We start from the raw sequence: 18,363 nt of genomic DNA on the forward strand, positions 1-18,363 counted from the left end.
CATGGCAAGGATATGACATTTGTCTCTGGACTAGATCCCCTGTCTGAGTGAGTAGCCTTCATTCGTTCAGTAATGGTTTATCAAGTGCCTGCGCTCCTGCAACCCTGCTAGGGCTGGGGCCATGTGGTAAGATGTAGGGGTGCTCATGCAAACAGGTGCATGAACATAAGCTCCAGTACATTTTAGCGCTCAATTAGGGCCTCCCACTCTAAACATTTTTACACGTGGTTTGGGATTTTTAAATCAAATCTGTACAAATGATTCTATAATAATCTCATAAACAAGTCTTTAAAATGAATACATAGAATAATGAAACAGTAAAAAAAAAAGAGGAACAAAGAAAGACTGCATGGTTTGATTATTTTTATCTAGGTTTTGAAGTCTCCCAAGTTTTCTTTCTCTTATAAAGTGAGAGAAAGAGACATGAGAGACACAGAGTGAGTATATAAAACTCACATCTCTGAAATCAATGGCAAACCAGTAACAGATTTTTTGTCTGGGCTCCTCAGCACACTGGCCTCGGGCTGTGTTGGTGTGTGGCTCAACAGCAATCAGAGGTCATAATTTCATTGGCAGTTAGCATCAGGTTTAATTTTTCTAGCATGCTGCATTTACCGAAATGTCTGGTTTCAGTTAGGCTCAGGCACTGACCGAATCAGCTCCGAGCAGCATGATGTCTTCAGGTACCTGAGGTTTATGGAACACATATGCTAATTGTTTTCAATCACTTTCCTTTCTAAACACAAAAATGTGTTTTCTGAAGCCAAATAACAGTAGTTGTTAATGACATTGCTCAGTTCTTACATTAAGAGACCTGAAGTAGGTAAAAATGTCAATTTAGCAAGACTGCCACCTACTGATTGACATAGTTGAAAAGCACTTCAATTAAAATTGTATGCTTTTAATATAGAGGCTGTTAGAAAATGAATATATATAATTTCTGTTGCATTTCAGGAATGTGACCAAGTTCATATAGATGATGTCTCTTCAGATGATAATGGGCAAGACCTAAGGTGAGAACATTGCAATGTGAAGTGATTGTCACCATTAATAGTTTAATTGCTCAGATAATTGAGATGAACTTTTCTGTTAACTTTGGACTTTTCTTGCATCTAAATAGCACCTATAACTTTGGAACAGATGGCTTTCCTGCTGCAGCAACCAGTGCTAATTTATGTTTGGCAACCGGTGTACGGGGAGGTGTAGATTGGATGAGAAAGCTGGCCTTCCGCTACAGACGAGTAAAAGAGATCTACAATACCTACAAAAATAATGTTGGAGGCAAGTGACTGTCACCAATATCTTAGCAAGTTAGTTAAGACTGTTTAAATAAAATTATCAAAGTACCACACCCTTTTGTATCACACTTTTTTGGGCTATAATAGTTTTAGAGCAGCTTCCTCTACCCACTGCTGAATCCGCTTTGATTTTCTGACAGAAATACTAGAGTCAGCTGCCCTGGATAGTCTAGTCTCATTCTGGCTCTATACTCAACAGTGGTGGTATGAGCTGGAGTAAGTTTCCTGACATCTCTGACATTCAGTTGTCCTTCCAAGGAAGCGGGAGTAATAACATTGCCCAAATGACTTCAAATGGATTTTAGTTTCTCCCCAGTAGAGACTTGTATTAGTTTGGATCTTTTGGTCATGGCTTAAAATGGCTGTAGCATAAAAGGGAATATGTTGATTTAATAACGAAAAGTTTAGGGATAGTGTTGATTTGCAAATGGTTAAATCCAGATGCTGAAATGATACCATCAGGAATCTCTTCTTTTCCTTTGGCTAAGGGTCGGTCCAGATCCATCCCTCCCGAAAGCTGGCAACCCAGTGGATTCAGGTTGATAATTCTACCAGTTTAGCACCTCCATGGGGTGGAAAATTTCTTTCCTGAGACAGACAGTGAAAGTTCCAAGACTGACTTTCAGTGGTCAAACCAAGGTCACTTGCCTACCCTGAGAGCCAGAGGGTAATGTCAGCCCTTCCCAAATAGAGTAGTGGGGTAAGTAGGTTCATCAAAACAACAAAAGATGACATCTGTGACCAGAAGGAATGCCAAGTATGCAACACTAGATGCTCCCTACAATATTAAATATTTATCAAATGTTAATATATAAAAATTTACTTCTGTACTATAAAGCTTGAGGTGGTAAAAGGAATAACATTAAATGTTTATTATTTATAAAGCCAAGAAGACACATTGGCAAGGAAGTAGCCTATGGTGTATTATAATCCACAGGTCTGCTTGGTCCAGCCAAGAGGGAAGCCTGGCTGCAATTGAGGGCTGAGATTGAAGCCCTGACAGACTCCTGGTTGACACTGGCGCTGAAAGCACTCACGCTCATTCACTCCAGGTACACTCTCCCCCAGTCACTCCAGGGGTGCCTTTGCTAGAAAATGAGTTTTGCTTATGTTTGTTCATTTTGGAGATTTATTTTTTCAACTGTATCTTTTTTTCCCCTCTATTCTCATAGGACAAACTGTGTGAATATTTTAGTGACAACTACTCAGCTCATCCCAGCATTGGCGAAAGTTCTGCTATATGGATTAGGAATTGTATTTCCAATAGAAAATATTTACAGTGCAACTAAAATAGGTGAGCTGCTTTTATGTTAATTTTTTAAATAAGATTTTTATCTCCAGGTTCATAAAAAATGAAAAGAATAAGAATTTTTTTTTCCAGAATGCGAAGTGCCAAAAAGCAGAAGAAAAATTTAACCAATTTATTGTCAAAAGACATTAAGAGAAATAGAAAACATAATTCATGTAGCTGAACACAAGAAATTTTACTTGATTGGCTATAGTCCTATGCATTTTAGCCATAGTCAATTTAATATGAAGTCTGGATTATTATTTTATTCTTTTAGGCAACATCAATAAAATATATTATACACTAAAGCGCAGCAGCAGTGTAGAACTATACAAAGTAGAAATGAAATAATTCTAATAACAGCATTCATGAAACAATTCTAGTAACTTACTACTACCAAAAGTATTTTTCTCTTAATTTTAATCTGAATGTACAAATAATTGCATCCCATTTGTTATTGGGGATACAAAAAAACCAAATTCTTGCAAGAAAGATAGTTGGGGAAAGCTGACTTCATGTGCAATTTACACAGATTACAAAACAAGACAGAATAAAAGTAAGGAGGCATGGGCCTCACTGGTGGTGCAAGGGGTTGAGCACAGCACTATGAAGTAATCCGCAGCTTCTGCAGCACGAATTTGATTCCTAACCGGCCAGTGAGCAGCCCACATGGCGAGGTAGACCTTTCCTATCTCGCCCGCTGCTCCCCTCAGCAGTATATTTCAGTTGGTCTTCCTCTTCTGTTCCCTACTCTTTCTCTGGTGAATCCTCTCACCCCCTGCATCTCTGGCCTGTACCCCAGCTGTTGTGTGCATAAATAAATAAATATTTTTTTTTAATTTAAATAATAAATTTTATTTTTATATTCCCCCATACAATTGCAAACGCCCCATTCTGACCCCAATCTCTCCCCTCCCGCCCCCCACCCCCCAAAAAGTGTCTCTGGTTCATAGTTTTTTGTTGATTTTGATTTTCACTTTCTTATATTCATTTTCCTGGTCCCTTATTTAAGTTTTCTAGATTCCTGCTATGAGTGAGACCATCCGGTATTTTTCTTTTTCTTTTTGGCTTATTTCGCTGAGCATGATCCCTTCCAACGCCATCCATGTTGCTGCAAATTGCATGCGTTTATCTTTTTTGAATGCTGAGTAATATTCCATGGTGTATATGTACCACATCTTCTTGATCCAGTCATCTATTTTTGAGCATTTGGGCTGTTTCCAAAGCTTAGCTATTGTAAATAGTGCTGCTATAAACATTGGGGTGCAGGTGTTCTTTGGAATTGATGTTTCTGTGTCCTTTGGGTAAATACCTAGGAATGGAATTGCTGGATCATATGGAAGCTCTATGTTTAGTAGGTCCAGAAATCTCCACACAGCTCTCCATAGTGGTTGGACCAGTCTGCACTCCCACCAACAGTGCAGAAGAGTTCCTTTTTCTCCACACCCTTGCCAACATTTGTTGTTGCTAGTTTTTTTAATATGTGCCATTCTCACTGGTGTAAGATGGTATCTCATGGTAGTTTTGATTTGCATTTCCCTTATTACAAGTGATGTTGAACATTTTTTCATATGTCTGTTGGCCATTTGCATTTCCTCTTCAAAGAAGTTTCTTTTTAGCTCTTCTGCCCATTTTTTGACTGGATTATTTTCTTTGTTGTTGCTGAGTCTCATCAGCTCTTTGCAGATTTTTGTGATCAGTCCTTTATCATTAGTGTTGGGTGCAAAAATGTTCTCCCAGTTGGTGGGGTTTCTCTTTGTTTTTGTTATTGTCTCTTTTGCTGTGCAGAAGCTCTTTAATTTGATGTAGTCCCAGCTGTTTATCTTTGCCTTCACTATCACTGCTTTGGGTGATGTGTCTGTAAAGATGTCTTTGATGTACAAATCCCGTAGTGTTTCGCCTATATTTCCTTCTATGTATTTTATGGTTTCAGGTCTTATGTCTAGTTCTTTAATCCATTTTGAGTTGATTTTTGTGTATGGTGTGAGGTAGTGGTAATAAATAAATCTTTTTTATAAAAAAAAAAGTAGGGAGGCAGTTCTTAGGCAATTTACAGTCCAACAGGGAAGTAGATGCCTAAATTGCTTACATGAAAAGTCATATGTAAGTAAGAATCTATTACATTCAGTATCTATTACATTCTCTGAACCATACTAAGTATTTTACACATTTTAGTCAACCTTTACAACTTAACCATTTTGTAAATAAGAAAACTAAATCTTAGAGAACTTAGTTGTGCAAGTTAATAGCTAGTGAAGAAAAGGGCCAAATGAAGCTTTGATTACAATGGCCTTTGCAACCTAGGGAGTCCACAGCTAAGTCCCTTCAAGGGGGTAACATTTACTCCCATCCAGGATGAGGCAGAGGGCAAGTGTCAATGTAAACTGAAGAGAAGAAACTACATTTGAGCTGGGTGTAGTAGGGTAAATAAGATTTTCCTAGGCAGGTGGGCTAATGAGAGAAGAGACAGAGAAATTAAAATGTATTCATTGCTTACTGTGGGATTTTTAAGTGGTACTGGGTGGCTAGTGTGCAGCTGAAGCTGGAAAGGCAGACTTGGGCCTTATCATAAATGCCTTTTATATTATTCTGGTGAGGTGAATGTCATATCAATGAGTCCTGGGGAAGGAGGATGAGCAAACTGCCTGGTGGAAAGATTGTATGTGGCTACTCATCTCCATGTAAAGAAAAGGGGCAGGGATGGACTACCTATAGGGCTAACTTTTCATCTGATGTGCTTCATCCGATGATACTTCTTCCTCAACGCACTTGTTAAATTATTGCTAGACAATTTAACTTGTATAATTGCTCACAGTCTCACTTACCTACCAAATTGTAATAACCTTGATAGCTGAGTCTGCACTGCTCAGTGTTGTGGTTAAAGTAGCCAACACATAGCAAAGTGCACAGATGTTTGTTGAATGAAATGACTTTTTTTCTGAAGAATGCTAACAGGTTGCTTCTAGGCAACTGGGTCAATAGTAACACTGTTAACTGATGAGAAATCAGGTTTAATGGGGGAAAAAAGGGCTTGATCTTAACAATGTTGAATTTGAAGAGCTTAGGGGATATATTGAGTTAGAAATACCTAGACTTTTAGGATGACTGATAGCTCATAAGAGCCAGTAACAGAATGTTGAAAACTGCTTAGAATGTACCAAACAGAATTCTTCGTAGTTTGATGTTCCATAAAAATAGCTATCTATTTACATTGCCAGGTGTTTATCCTAGCTATATCAATGAAGTAGAATCAATTGTGTTTTGTAAACAATAAAAGTTTATCAGCACATAAAATTCAGAATAATTTCCAAAGAGAAGTATAGTAATATAATAAACAGTAGGGAGAACTTAACTTCCCTGAAGGAAAGAACAAATAGTGTATTAAATGTCATGCACATTGAAATTTAATGCCAAATAATTTGCAAATATTAGTATAATGGGAAATTACAATCATCATCAAGTATTAAGTATTTTATGGGTATTTCGCTTGTGATATTTAAGCTTCAATTTTTTAAATACAGAATATAAATTAGGATTATGAAAAATGTGTAATGATAGAATTTTTGACAATACAAAATGAGAATTAGGACTAGGAAAATTTATGGTGATAGAACTTGTCTCAAAACCAGTGATAGAATCACTTTTCTATGCTAGCTTTTAATAATTGGACATTAAAACTCCTGTAGTTATTGCTAATTTTGCCATCAGATGAGAGGCAATTTGGGGATCAATGCAGAAAACCCAGAAATTTTTCTTGTAGGCAAATGGCAAAGTTACAGGAAATTATGACTGCTCTCTCATTCAGCAGAGCTGTGATGTTTTTTCAGACAAAATGGATTCATCAAAATGAACAGTTACATAAGACCTCAAACCAACTTTTAAAAGCCAGCTTTGATTCTCAATCTTTATGGTGGAAAATGTCTAGGTGACCAAAAAAATCACAATGAAGCCTATAGTAGATAGTATATAAGCAATAATTGTTTTGGTCCACCATAGCTTCACCTTTAAATAACACTGAGTTTATTTTCCCTTTCCCACAAAAAGGAAACTTTGCAAAAACCCATAAAAAATTCCCTCTGAGGAGGAAAAATTAAAATTTTATGACATCAGTTTTTGGCTATTATTTGTAGTTAAAGCTATATTTTGTTTTGTACTTTTTTAAAAAAACTATTTTACTGAGGTAAGTTGGTTATACTACTACGTATGATTTGGGGATATTGGTTCACACCTCTTCAGATGTATGCTACCACACCACATTCACACCAGTAAGTATGTGTTTCTTAAAGTGATTTAATATTTCACAGTTTAGTGGGCAACTAAAGCAGCATTGAAATTACATCCTTTCAATAAGGCGGGCCCTATTTCCTTCTGTCAAATGCAAACTAGAGATTTCAGTGCAAAATACAAATAAAAAGGAGACATTTGTTTAAGCAAACAAGCAATTTGTTCGTGTGTATATCTGATCCTTATTTGAAAGAGGTGCAGGCTCTGCTCAGTCATTCACATTTGAAAACTATAAACTTTCCCATTGTCCATTAAAATGACCCTATTGGCAGTGTGGGACTTGGAAGCAACAATAGCTGCATTAACTGCAGGGATGTACTCCAGCCGCCACTGGAGCTCAAACTAAGTCTTGACATGGGAAAGATAATAGACAGATAAAGGTATTCTGTTACCTTTCTCCCATTTTTTCCTCCAGTAAAGTGCTTTATTGAACATTAGCTACCTGGGTAAGGCAGGCATGACCTGTCTGTGGTGCCCCCAGATTACCAGACAGTTATTTCAAAACAGTTCTACAAGATAATTTCAGGCAAACGCACTAGGCCTGGGGTGGGGGCTGGGGAGTCTTTAATGCAAATAATCTCAACTTGAAAATGAAGGGATAAACGAATTCCAGTGTTTTGATTTCTCTTGCTATAACAAAGCCAATCCATTTTTTCCAACTTTCTCAATAGCCTCTGGATTAGATATTATCTTCAGAGTTGGACATATGAAGGAACATTTTAAAAATCAAGTTAAAATATGTTGCCAGAATTGCATACCTTTGTTTAATCTTAGTTTGTAATAGGAAATAAGGTACTACTGCAATACCATACTCCCCCCAATCCCATGCTATACTGTTAGTGACTCAATCTTTTATTAAAACGAGTTCTTGGCAAAAGATCATTAAAATCCATCTTTCCCAAGGGAAAGAACACCACACGGTTAATTTACAATTTTTGGTTTATTGTGCTGTTCCACATGATGCCCAAATATCCTGTGTAAAAGTACTCTCCCAGTTTGCTCATGTAGGATAGTTTAATCAGAAGCATGGAGTGTTTTATATAAAAAGTTAAGGTGTCATAGTAGTTATCCAAACATTACATTTTTTTATAATTTATTTTTGTTTATTAGGAAAGGAAAGCTGTTTTGAAAGGATAATCCAAAGGTTTGGAAGAAAAGTGGTATATGTTGTTATAGGAGATGGTGTTGAAGAAGAACAAGGTGCAAAAAAGGTGAGTTCCCCGCCACGGTGTGCCTGGTGACATTTTATTTTCCATAGCTCTCAGAATTCGCATAACTACATCATTTAAAGAAGTTACATTTCTCTAAAACAGATCCTGAATGTGTTCAGAATTATAATCATTGAAACAGAACAGAAAATTAAATATGATTTCTGAAGAGTAGCACACTCAAGGCACAAGGATAGCTGGTCCTCATACCATAATGTTTGGGGGCAGAAAAGGCAGCTCGATGCTGCAGCCATGATGTAGGCAGAGGTAACACAATGCCAAGCTCTTGTCAGGGTGCCCTTTTCCATGCCCGTGGCAGACATCGCCAGGTAACTGCCTTATTTGAGCCTGGATGCAGCCTGAGAGCCTTGCAAACATTTCAGAATTCTACCAGTTGGTCAAAACTAGCTTGCAAGATGAAAACTATTTGCTGCCATAGATTAGATGCCTTATCCTGAGGTGGATGCCTCCCCTCTTGGGGATACTTGCAAAGGGGAAAAGGAGCAGACTTAACTATTGGTGCTTTGATGCCCCATTTGCCCACTACTCTGATTCCTTTGCATCCCTTATTTTTTCTATAATCCAAATTTATTTGTGATGATCCTCATACACATATCTAACATATTTGTTTGCAGTACTAAGTTATTAAATACTAGAATACTGAGCATATAAAACAGTGGATAACCCTGCTCTTCAGGAAGTCTGTGAGGCATCATAGTACGAATACTAGTACACAGATAAACAGGTACAATAGGAGCACAGAGTAGGGACAAAGAACTCAGCCTGTAAGAGAATGAAGTCGGGGAAATTTCAATAATGTATTTTATTGGAGGAGGAAACAGCATTCCTTAGCCTGGCATTCAGGGTTTTCAGAGTCTGGTAATAACCTTTCTCCTTTCTGCCCTCTACATTGCAGTAACATCCTTCTGCTTACCTTCCTTCAGTGGGGCACAGCACTTCCTCTCTGCTGTTGCAATGGTCCTCTCCCCAACACCCTACTGTCACTGTCTTAAATGATTTTTCGGCAACCACTTCATGTGCCACCTTCTCTATTTCCTGTTTTTAGTACTGCAATTACAGTAGTGCTCACTTTAAATAGAGAAACGTTTATGGTTAAAAGCTTAGCTTCTTGAGCCAGACAACCTGGGTTTGAATTTTAGCCTTTCTGCTTACAGGTTCTGTGTTTCAGGTTATACGTTCAAGTCTTTAACTCATTTTTTGTATATGGTGTAAAACAGCAGTCCTGGTCATTCTTCTCATTGCTACTGTTCAGCTTTTTTAGTTTTCTCTTTATTGAAGACACTGTCCTTTTCCCAGTGTATATTCTTGCCTCCTTTGTCATGAACTGATTTACCATCCATGTCTGGTAAATTATTCTTATTCTTTTCTATTGATCTATGTAACTGTTTTTATTCCAGTACCATACTGTTTTGATTACTATGATTTTATAGTTTGAAATCAGGAAACCTGCTGACTCCAGCTTTATTCTTTCTCAAGATGACTGGCTATTCAGCGCCTTTTGTTTGACCATTCCTTTCTTCTATTCTGTCTAGCCTTTTTGGATTACCTAGTATTTAAATAACAGTACTCTGTGCATAAGAGATAAGGATCTAATATTTATGGTAGATATGAATATAAAAGTGGAGTTCTGCATAGAAATAACTATTTAACTTAGAGAGAAAACACTATTCAGCAGTATCCCATTTTAAAAACTAAAAATATAAATATGAGCTAAAATGGTCATTTTTGATTAATAATCTTAATTAGGAGTACCAAGAATTCTATAAGAATCCTTACACTCATTTTGTAGGGAGGTGAATAAGAAAGTTGCTAAACTAGGGTTTGAGCCCAAAGTTCCTTCAAATTATAAGCCTTACGTAAATATGCTTTGCAAAAAGGAATTTTCATGCCAATTTTTTAAAGTGTTCACTGGCTTGTTCCCTCTTAGTAGGTGGAGGTAAATATAAATATCCTCTTAAAATTAAAAAAAAAGTCATTCTGATATTTAGTTCATGAGCATTTTAGGTTAAGTATGATTGATATGGAACCAGTGTATTTATAGAAGTTTAAGCACTGAAATATTTTGCAAAATGAAGTATTTTCATCCTTCAAAATCAATTTTAAGGTGTTAGTTTGTATCTGTTTCTTATGTCCATTTAAAAATCTTGGATAACACTCTCTTCTATCCCCTGTAAAAATGTCTTTCATCTCCCTAAATAATGTTCTCTTGCTAGAGAAAATTACTTTTTTTAAGCCAAGAAATGAAAACCAGTAAGTATTCTGCCAGTTGCCTTTGTTCTCTCTGTAGTGTACTCCCAAGGCTTTCATCAGTAAATTTATCTATTCTATCATTTATATCATTAAAAAAATTCCCTTCAAAGAGAAAAAAGTTATAAATTCTTTTTCTAAAAAGAACATTATTCTAAAAAGATCTATTCCAAGAGTGTTCTGTGATTACCTCTTTGTTCCTAGAAAGACTCTGACGAGGAAATTGAGATAAGCCATCTATCAACTGATAGCTTTGATATATATCTTTTGTTGTCAAAATCTGCTAGGTTTTCTTTTTTTCACCATAATTCTGTTGCCCTAATTTTATTCAAACTTGTAAAAAATGGCTAGGTCTATGTATGATAAAAATTAAAATGTAAGTAATTGGCTCTGCACACTGACAGCAGTTTTTTTAAAAAAACAAAAGGCAGATTTATTGAAATACATTAAAGCAACAGCTGAGATAGGAAAGGTCTGCTGCACTGACAGCAGTTTTGATTTCTTAAATTTAGTGTTCAGAGAACTTCCTAAAATAACAGCCTCATGAATAGCATGGGGGATGGGTGGCAAGCATCCATTCTATATAAAGACCATCAAAAAGTATCTATTTTAAATGTATACTCTTGCAGAAATCCAGGCTGTTCACTGACAACATGATTAATAATTCTCAGTTCTAAGGTTATGCAAGAGAAAAATAAGAGCTACCTTTTTTTAAAAAAGTATTTTTTGTTGAGGTAACTTTGGTTTAGAACTCTGTAATATAACCTAAGGTTTGTACCTTTATAAATATGTTACCACACCATACTCACATCCCCTCTTCCCTTTCCGGTAGCCATTTCTAGGGGCATTGTTTTGTCTGTTCCTTTATACTCTACACATATAAGTGATGCTATCTGGTATTTTGTCTTTCTCCTGACTTATTACACTTATCCTAAGTCTCCAGTACCATCCATGTTGTCACGATTTTATCTTTTTTATAACTGAGTATTCCAGTGTGTGTATACATACCTATCTTTATTCACTCATCTGTCCTTGGCCAGTTAGGTTGTTTCTATAACTTGGCTACTGTAAATCATCCTGCAATGAACATAGAAATGCAAATACTCTGTCAAAGTAGTGTTTTTGTATTCTTTGGAATGGAATTGCTGGGTTGTATGATAAATCTATTTTTAATATTAAGAAACCTCCATACTGTTTTCTACAGGGCTGGACCAGTTTGTTCCCATCAGCAGTGTAGGAGGGTTCCTTTTCTACTATATCCTCACCAACACTTGTTTCTGGTCTTTTTTTATATAGATCATTCTCAAAAGTATGAGGTGGTTTTGATTTACATCTCCCTAAGTTTAGAAAAATAACATTTTTAATGCAAGTTTTTCCTTTTGATTTTACTTACATGACACATAAGGATTAGCAGCAAGTGCACTAAATTTTATTCTGTAGCCATAACATTCTGTATGCCAGATCTTGAATTGGAGTCATCTTCATCTTTAAAGAATTCACTTCTGTCTAGAAGGGAAACATAAATAAAAGCAATGCAATGCATTGTTTCATAATGAATTGTCAGGGAAACAGCCTTGGGAGACAGGTAATTTACAACTTGCAAAGCAGTTAACCCTCATATGCAGTGTTTCTAGAGATAGTATATATATATGTGAAAACAAAGATATGTTCTTTTGGGAACTACTTTTTCTGTATTGACTTTTTTTACTTAATCTATCCTGGCAGTTTTTCTATCTAAATACACAGAACTTTGTGTCTCCAATTCTTTTAAAATGTAGATGTGCTATAATTTAACAAGTTGCCTGAGACTGAGATTTAAGTGGTTTCCGTTATTTTAGTTCTGCACTGAATGATCTTTATGTGGTTCATGAAGGGGCAAGTGTATCTTTGGGATAAACTCTGCAAGTGTAACACCTAGACAAAGATTATATGGTGGTGTTTTTGAAACATTAATACATGTCAATAACTTTGTAAAATTTGATTTACTTGTATAAGGCCCCATGCACCTAGTTTTTTTTTTTTTGTATTATTGACTTTCTGTATAAGCAGAAGGGATAAATGCAAAATACCAGGTAAGAAGGAAAGGTGGGGCCAGAGAAATTTAAATGTGCACATGAAGAGCAGGAAAAATGTACATTATTTTCCCGTGGGGGGACTTTTGGCTCTAATGATCCAAAAATACTTTTTACTGAAATTTAGGCCCTAGGTCTTGGTACCAACTTCTCAGTATATGCCCATCAGTTTCAGCTAATATTTCTGATAAGATTTGGGTTAACTGTTTTTAGTCCGACAGCTCCTGTTACCTAAGTGGAGATATTCCATCATGTATCCTCTAACATCTTATCTGAATAACCTATTATCAGAAAATGAATTCAAACCAGTTCATCCACTCAAATTTATTTCTTGTTCTCTACCTCCACAATATATCTCACACCCATTCCATTTCTACAGTCCCTCTGCCCAATTTCTCACTACCAGCCAGCCCCATCTCCAGTCCATCCTTACTGCCACCCCAAATTGCTGAGTATATCTCCTCCTTGGATACAGTGCTTCCACCTCTATACTTGGATTAAATTGAAATTTACTAAATCATTAAAAATAGTCCAAAAACATATGTATATAACCTTCATCCTAGATATTACATTTCTAGGATTTTATCCCACAGATACATTTGCCCATGAATAGTCCACCTAAATGTTACTTATTAGTTTTTATCATGGACACATCAATGTTACACTAAATACTCTGTGTCCACATTGTGACTGGGAGTCCCATCATTTTCATCTACTTTGCCCCTTCTTCAATTTCAGTATAGACCCAACTTACCCTCTCCAGCTTACATCTTCTCTCAATTTATCATTTTCTTTGTTTTACTGTGATATAAAGCTTGGGGATTATAAAGTCCATCTTTGTGAATTATACATTACTATGTTTAGCCCAATGTCAATTATCTCAATTTTTAAGTTAGCATTCTAACTTGGGAAAATTGATCAAGAAGTGAAAATTTGCTTCTTTATTTATTGATTTGCTCCACATCCTACTTACGCTAGTGGTTTCTTCCATCTTCATATGGAAATTTGTAGAGGTTCTAGATAGTGGTTTTCTTTCACTTGTAATCTAACAGGGGATTGTTCATTTCCAGTACTCTGGAATCATGTAACAGTTCAGACTTGCTGCAATGGAAAACTACATTTTTTCAGTAAGAAGCATGGCTTTCATGACATTTGAACACATTGTACCAAACTGATGCTTAAGTGTGTTCCAAGATTTTCATCTATAACTTTGCTCAGTATCTGTTTTTATCCAGGTTAATCTAATGGTCATCTGGAAGAATAAGCTCCTGAGTGGGACCAACTCCCAATACCTGCTATGTTGGTACAGATGTAAAATGTATCCTTGTTATATAATATACAGTTTTATTAGAAGGATAGGATTTGAAATATAGCAAATTTTAAGTGTTATCAAAATACAAGACTTAAGTGTAGTGAATTATGTTTATAAAATAGCCTAAAATCAGAATGTGTGAGGCTCTCCTCTTTGTTCTTTCTCAGGATCGCTTTGCCTATTCCATGTCTTGTGTTTCATATAAATTTCAGGATTGCTTTTTTCTGCTTTTGCAAAAAATTGTCATTAGAATCTTGATAGAGATTACATTGACTCTATAGATGGTACTGAGCAGTATGGACACTTTAACAATATGCACTTCTCTCAATTTTTTTCATTAGTGTCTTTAGTTTTTACTATAGCAATCTTTGAATTCCCTGGCTAAATTTGCTTCCAAGTATTGTGAATGGGATTTTTCCCCATAGCTAATTCAGTATTAGCATATAGAGCAATGCTACTGATGTGTATTTTGTGTTCTGCAACTTTATGGAATTTGTTGATTCAAAGTTATTTGGGGTGGAGTCTTAAGGATTTTCTCCATGAAAAACCATGTCATAGAGACAGTTTTACAATTCTTATGCCTTGTGTTCCTTTTTCTTACATGGTTAGGTAATTTTGATTCTTAATTCCATACTACCTTATATTGCAATGCTATGATTTTAGCAGACTTACCTGCTAATTCTTGGTAGTGGAGGCATGTTGTGTATGTATCTGCTGTTGGTCAGTGTTGTACGGATAATAGGCTATTTTAATAGCAGTCACGTTACTATCCTGAAGCTGAACTTTTTAAAACCGAGATCCATCCCTTAGTCAATTACCCTAAATTCGCATTGTACAGAAAAAATTGGGGTTCTAGGGAAACTGAATCATAATTCAAAGACACATAACTAATGCCAGAGTTGAGAGTAATAACCCAGATCTTCACTTTCTAGCACCTGCTTTTTTTCTCTTTTCCTCTCAGTTCTCTCTGACTTCATATAGGAGATATTTGTTCTATGCAAACACTGATAGAGGAAATGAATTGTTTAATATGCACCTAATTGTCCTGTGAAGCTCTTCTAGATACACAAAATATTTCCATCAATCTGTACCTAGTTAGGGAAGATACCATTTTGTAATAATTATTTGTTAACATGAGCTTGAGCGCCCTAGTCTTACGTAGGTTAATAGTAAACATATTTCTTAGAGAAGCCCACGGATTTGCGTGTGTGAGAATGTAACTACTGCTCACATTAGAGATCATTATCCTTCATGTTACAAACATGGGCTGGTTGCTATCCTTGTTTAGGAGTGTGACACCTAAGGTGTGTCAGTAATTGTAGGGCATTTGGCAAATGATGAATTGTCTATAATGTGTTTTATCATTTTAACTTGTTTCAGTGTGATGCTTGACCATGTGGTTCTTATTAATACTCTACAGGAAGACTAAAACCATTAGTTCAGAGTTCCTTATGGAAAAATCTCACCTTTCCATAATGTATTTTGAATATCATTTAAAAGTCAAACAGCTTAAATGTGCTCTAGTCTGTCATCAATGTCTACACCTGTAAAGACAGACACAGTCATTGCATTAGTCCTTCGTTTACTATGGAATTAATGTACAATTTATACCCAAACTATGCAACAACAAATTGGATTTTTTAATTCCCTCTTTGACTGCATTCTATAATACATGCTACTGAGTGTGTATGAATAGCTTGTTGTCTGTAAGAAAACATGTCTAACTTCAGATAATCAGTATGCAAAAGAAGTGAACTAAACCTATATATGGGAATTGTGCTGAAAGTTTCTGGATAGCTAGCTGAGGACCCTTCTGCATTCTCAATAGAACTTCCAGCTCCCTTTATTCAGTTCATGAAAAGCAACTTTGGGGAAAAGTAATGAATCTCTGGCAAATTAGAGAAAACATACCAAGTAGGTGCTTAAATATAAAATAATTAACATTCAAAATCTTCTAAAATGATTTAGCTTTAAGATGATGTGTCCAAAATGGACTCAATCAGGATGCTGAATGATACATGAAATATGGAAACATTTGTGGATGGCATTGAGATAGTAGGATTAGACGTGATTTGTACTTCTTTATGAAGTTTTATATTTTATGACTGTTTTACTAAATCATTTCTATTTTAATAAGAAAAGCTTTCTTCTTGGAAGGGATCATGTGAGTGTTTTAAGCTTTGTGACATGGTGCTAATAATTTACATTGCTGAATGAAAAGGCCTTGAACAATTAGGAAGCATTATAGCACATGAGCTTTACATCTGACCTTCTCTCTCCACTCGCTAACCTTAATGTTTTCACCAACAAATAAGCGATAACACCTATCTCTGAAGTTATAGAGGCTTAACTGATAGTTTCTGACATAATGTTCAATAAACCATAACTATCATTATTAACTATTATAACTATCATTAAACTCTTTAGCAAGCCCTGTATTATTTGTCTCCTGTCATCAGCCTTGTCTCTCACACATAACCAGTATCTTTTCAATGAGTTTCTCCTTGATCATCTCCCCCCAAAACAAAACCACTGCCATGAGACTGCTCATTTGAGTGGTCATTCTTTCATACCTCACTAAATTATGACCTCCTCTTTTTATGCAGTTCCTCACTCAAAGAGAATTCACTCCTCACCCTCCTATTATAATACATAGTTGTGATTGTTATGCATTTCTGCTACTCACCCACAGACTGTGTGAAGGTAGGCCAGGGACATATTAGACACCATGCCTGCAAAGTGAAAACATTCATGAGTGAGTACAAAATAGTAAAACCCTTTCCTCTAGTGTAAAATTGCCAGTGACTCAACCTTATAAACATTTGAAATGAAATCTCTAGTTCTGGACTATCTTGTTACTGAAGGATAACAAAGATAGACATATTCCATAATACTATAGAAGCCATTTGAGTTTGGACAATGGTATATGCATTTAGATTACTTGCAGCAAAGGTGCTGTGAATATAGTAATAATGTGCATCCCCAATACAGTCAGCTATGTGATCTATACCAAAATAGTAGCATTCATGTTACCTACAGCTAATCCAAATAAACCAAAATTACTTTTATTCTTTGAGAGATGAAGATTCCTTTAAGAAAAAGATTTTACTGATGCATAAGTACTTTAGTGCTTTTGAGCAATGAAAGTTTTGTCATGGATGAGGTAACGTTTTCCTGTTTTTCTTGTCTGATTAGTTCAGATGTTTCACAAACATCCCCTAATTCTAAATTAGGTTTTTAGATTGAGTCCTTAGACAATTTCGAAAAGAAATGCACTGTAGGGGAACTTCCTGGTGGTGCAAGGGGTTAAGCACCGCACTGTGAAGCAATCCACAACCTCTGCAGCACGAGTTCGATCCCCAGCCGGCCAGGGAGCTACCCACATGGCTCAGCAAACCTCTGCTGACTCGCCAGCTGCTCCCCTCAGCAGTGTACTTCGGTCAATCTGCCTGCTGTGTTCCCCACTCTGTCTCTGGTGAATCCTCTCAACCCCACCCCCAACCTCTGGCCTGTACCCTAGCTCTTGTATGCATAAAAAAGAAATGCACCATAGAGGTACATTTAAAAATTAAAATTGTTAAAACGAGTTATTTTAAGATCAAAGAATGCTTAGTAGGAGTGAAAAATATTTTGTTTCATACATGAGCAAAATTAAGTTCTGAAAAATGCAAACTAGTATCAACTAAGGAAAACTTTAACCTTCAGCATTATTGCATACATATTTTGAAAGGCAACTGTTTAAGTTTGGAATTGCATTCAAGTCACAGTATAGATGCATTGTTAAGAAAAATCCATCACCTTCTTAAAAGCAAGACTTCACGTTACGTTTTTAAATACAGTGTAGTATTCTTAAGGAAGAAAGTGAATTTTTGTTTTAAAGATAGGTGGTGTTGAGATCTTAACTGCCCAGACTTCCCAATGTTGCAAGAAGGGAGTGAGCATGGTAGTAGATTTCAAAAGCCTGAGTAAGGCTGGTGCCACAGCATTACCTGTCCTCACCTGTGTCTGCTCCTTTTGCAGCACGCCATGCCCTTCTGGAGGATCTCCAGTCACTCGGACCTCATGGCCCTACATCACGCCTTGGAACTGGAGTACCTGTAACAGCCACATAGCACTTTGAAACTGCATAACTGCCCTGTAATCAGGGATAAATCCAGCAGGTCTGAGTCTTGTGTCAGCACCGGACTACAGAACTTAGCGATTTCAACATAGTGACGACGCGCAGCTGCTGTGGGTCTTCACCTCTGCCCTTGTGGTAAATGAAGGACCGCATCTTTTTCTCAGAACAGCTGTTGACTCTAGTACTGTGAATCAAATGAAAAATAAGCCATGAGAATGTTCTAGCACAGTGTAATGTGTCTTTGCCACATTTACTACATGGTTCAAACCTGTGATGAAAGGACCTGCAAACACTTAAGTTTTTAGCATCGTCAATGTGACATAAACATCTTCTCCAATACAGTAAACTTGATTGCACAACAGAGACTGAAATATGTTTCCTGAATACCAGTGGGGGAATTTTCTTGTAAGAAGGTTTACTTTATGGTGTCTCATACCCAGGGTAATCTCTACATCTCTACTTATTTATGAACAGACTTAAAGAAAAACAGCTTTATTGAGGTATAATTCATTC

General features: G+C 36.3%; 1 protein-coding gene across 7 annotated transcripts in view; it reads left to right on the forward strand.

Moving 5' to 3' along the window:
• EYA1 (EYA transcriptional coactivator and phosphatase 1) overlaps positions 1–17,831 on the forward strand; it is a gene marked incomplete at both ends in the record, with an annotated part of 296,030 nt that extends 278,199 nt beyond the window's left edge. For all 7 annotated transcript variants that reach the window (XM_084229160.1, XM_084229164.1, XM_084229165.1 and 4 more), the window contains 6 exons: positions 955–1,013; positions 1,121–1,281; positions 2,236–2,350; positions 2,471–2,592; positions 7,981–8,081; positions 17,751–17,831. In XM_084229160.1, the coding sequence (XP_084085286.1) occupies positions 955–1,013; positions 1,121–1,281; positions 2,236–2,350; positions 2,471–2,592; positions 7,981–8,081; positions 17,751–17,831 (639 nt within the window). The remainder of the gene's footprint in view (positions 1–954; positions 1,014–1,120; positions 1,282–2,235; positions 2,351–2,470; positions 2,593–7,980; positions 8,082–17,750) is intronic.
• Between the last annotated feature and the right edge of the window lie 532 nt (positions 17,832–18,363).

The sequence above is a fragment of the Talpa europaea genome, assembly GCF_964194135.1.
Source record: "Talpa europaea genome assembly, chromosome: 3".
Classification (NCBI taxonomy): Eukaryota; Metazoa; Chordata; class Mammalia; order Eulipotyphla; family Talpidae; genus Talpa; species Talpa europaea.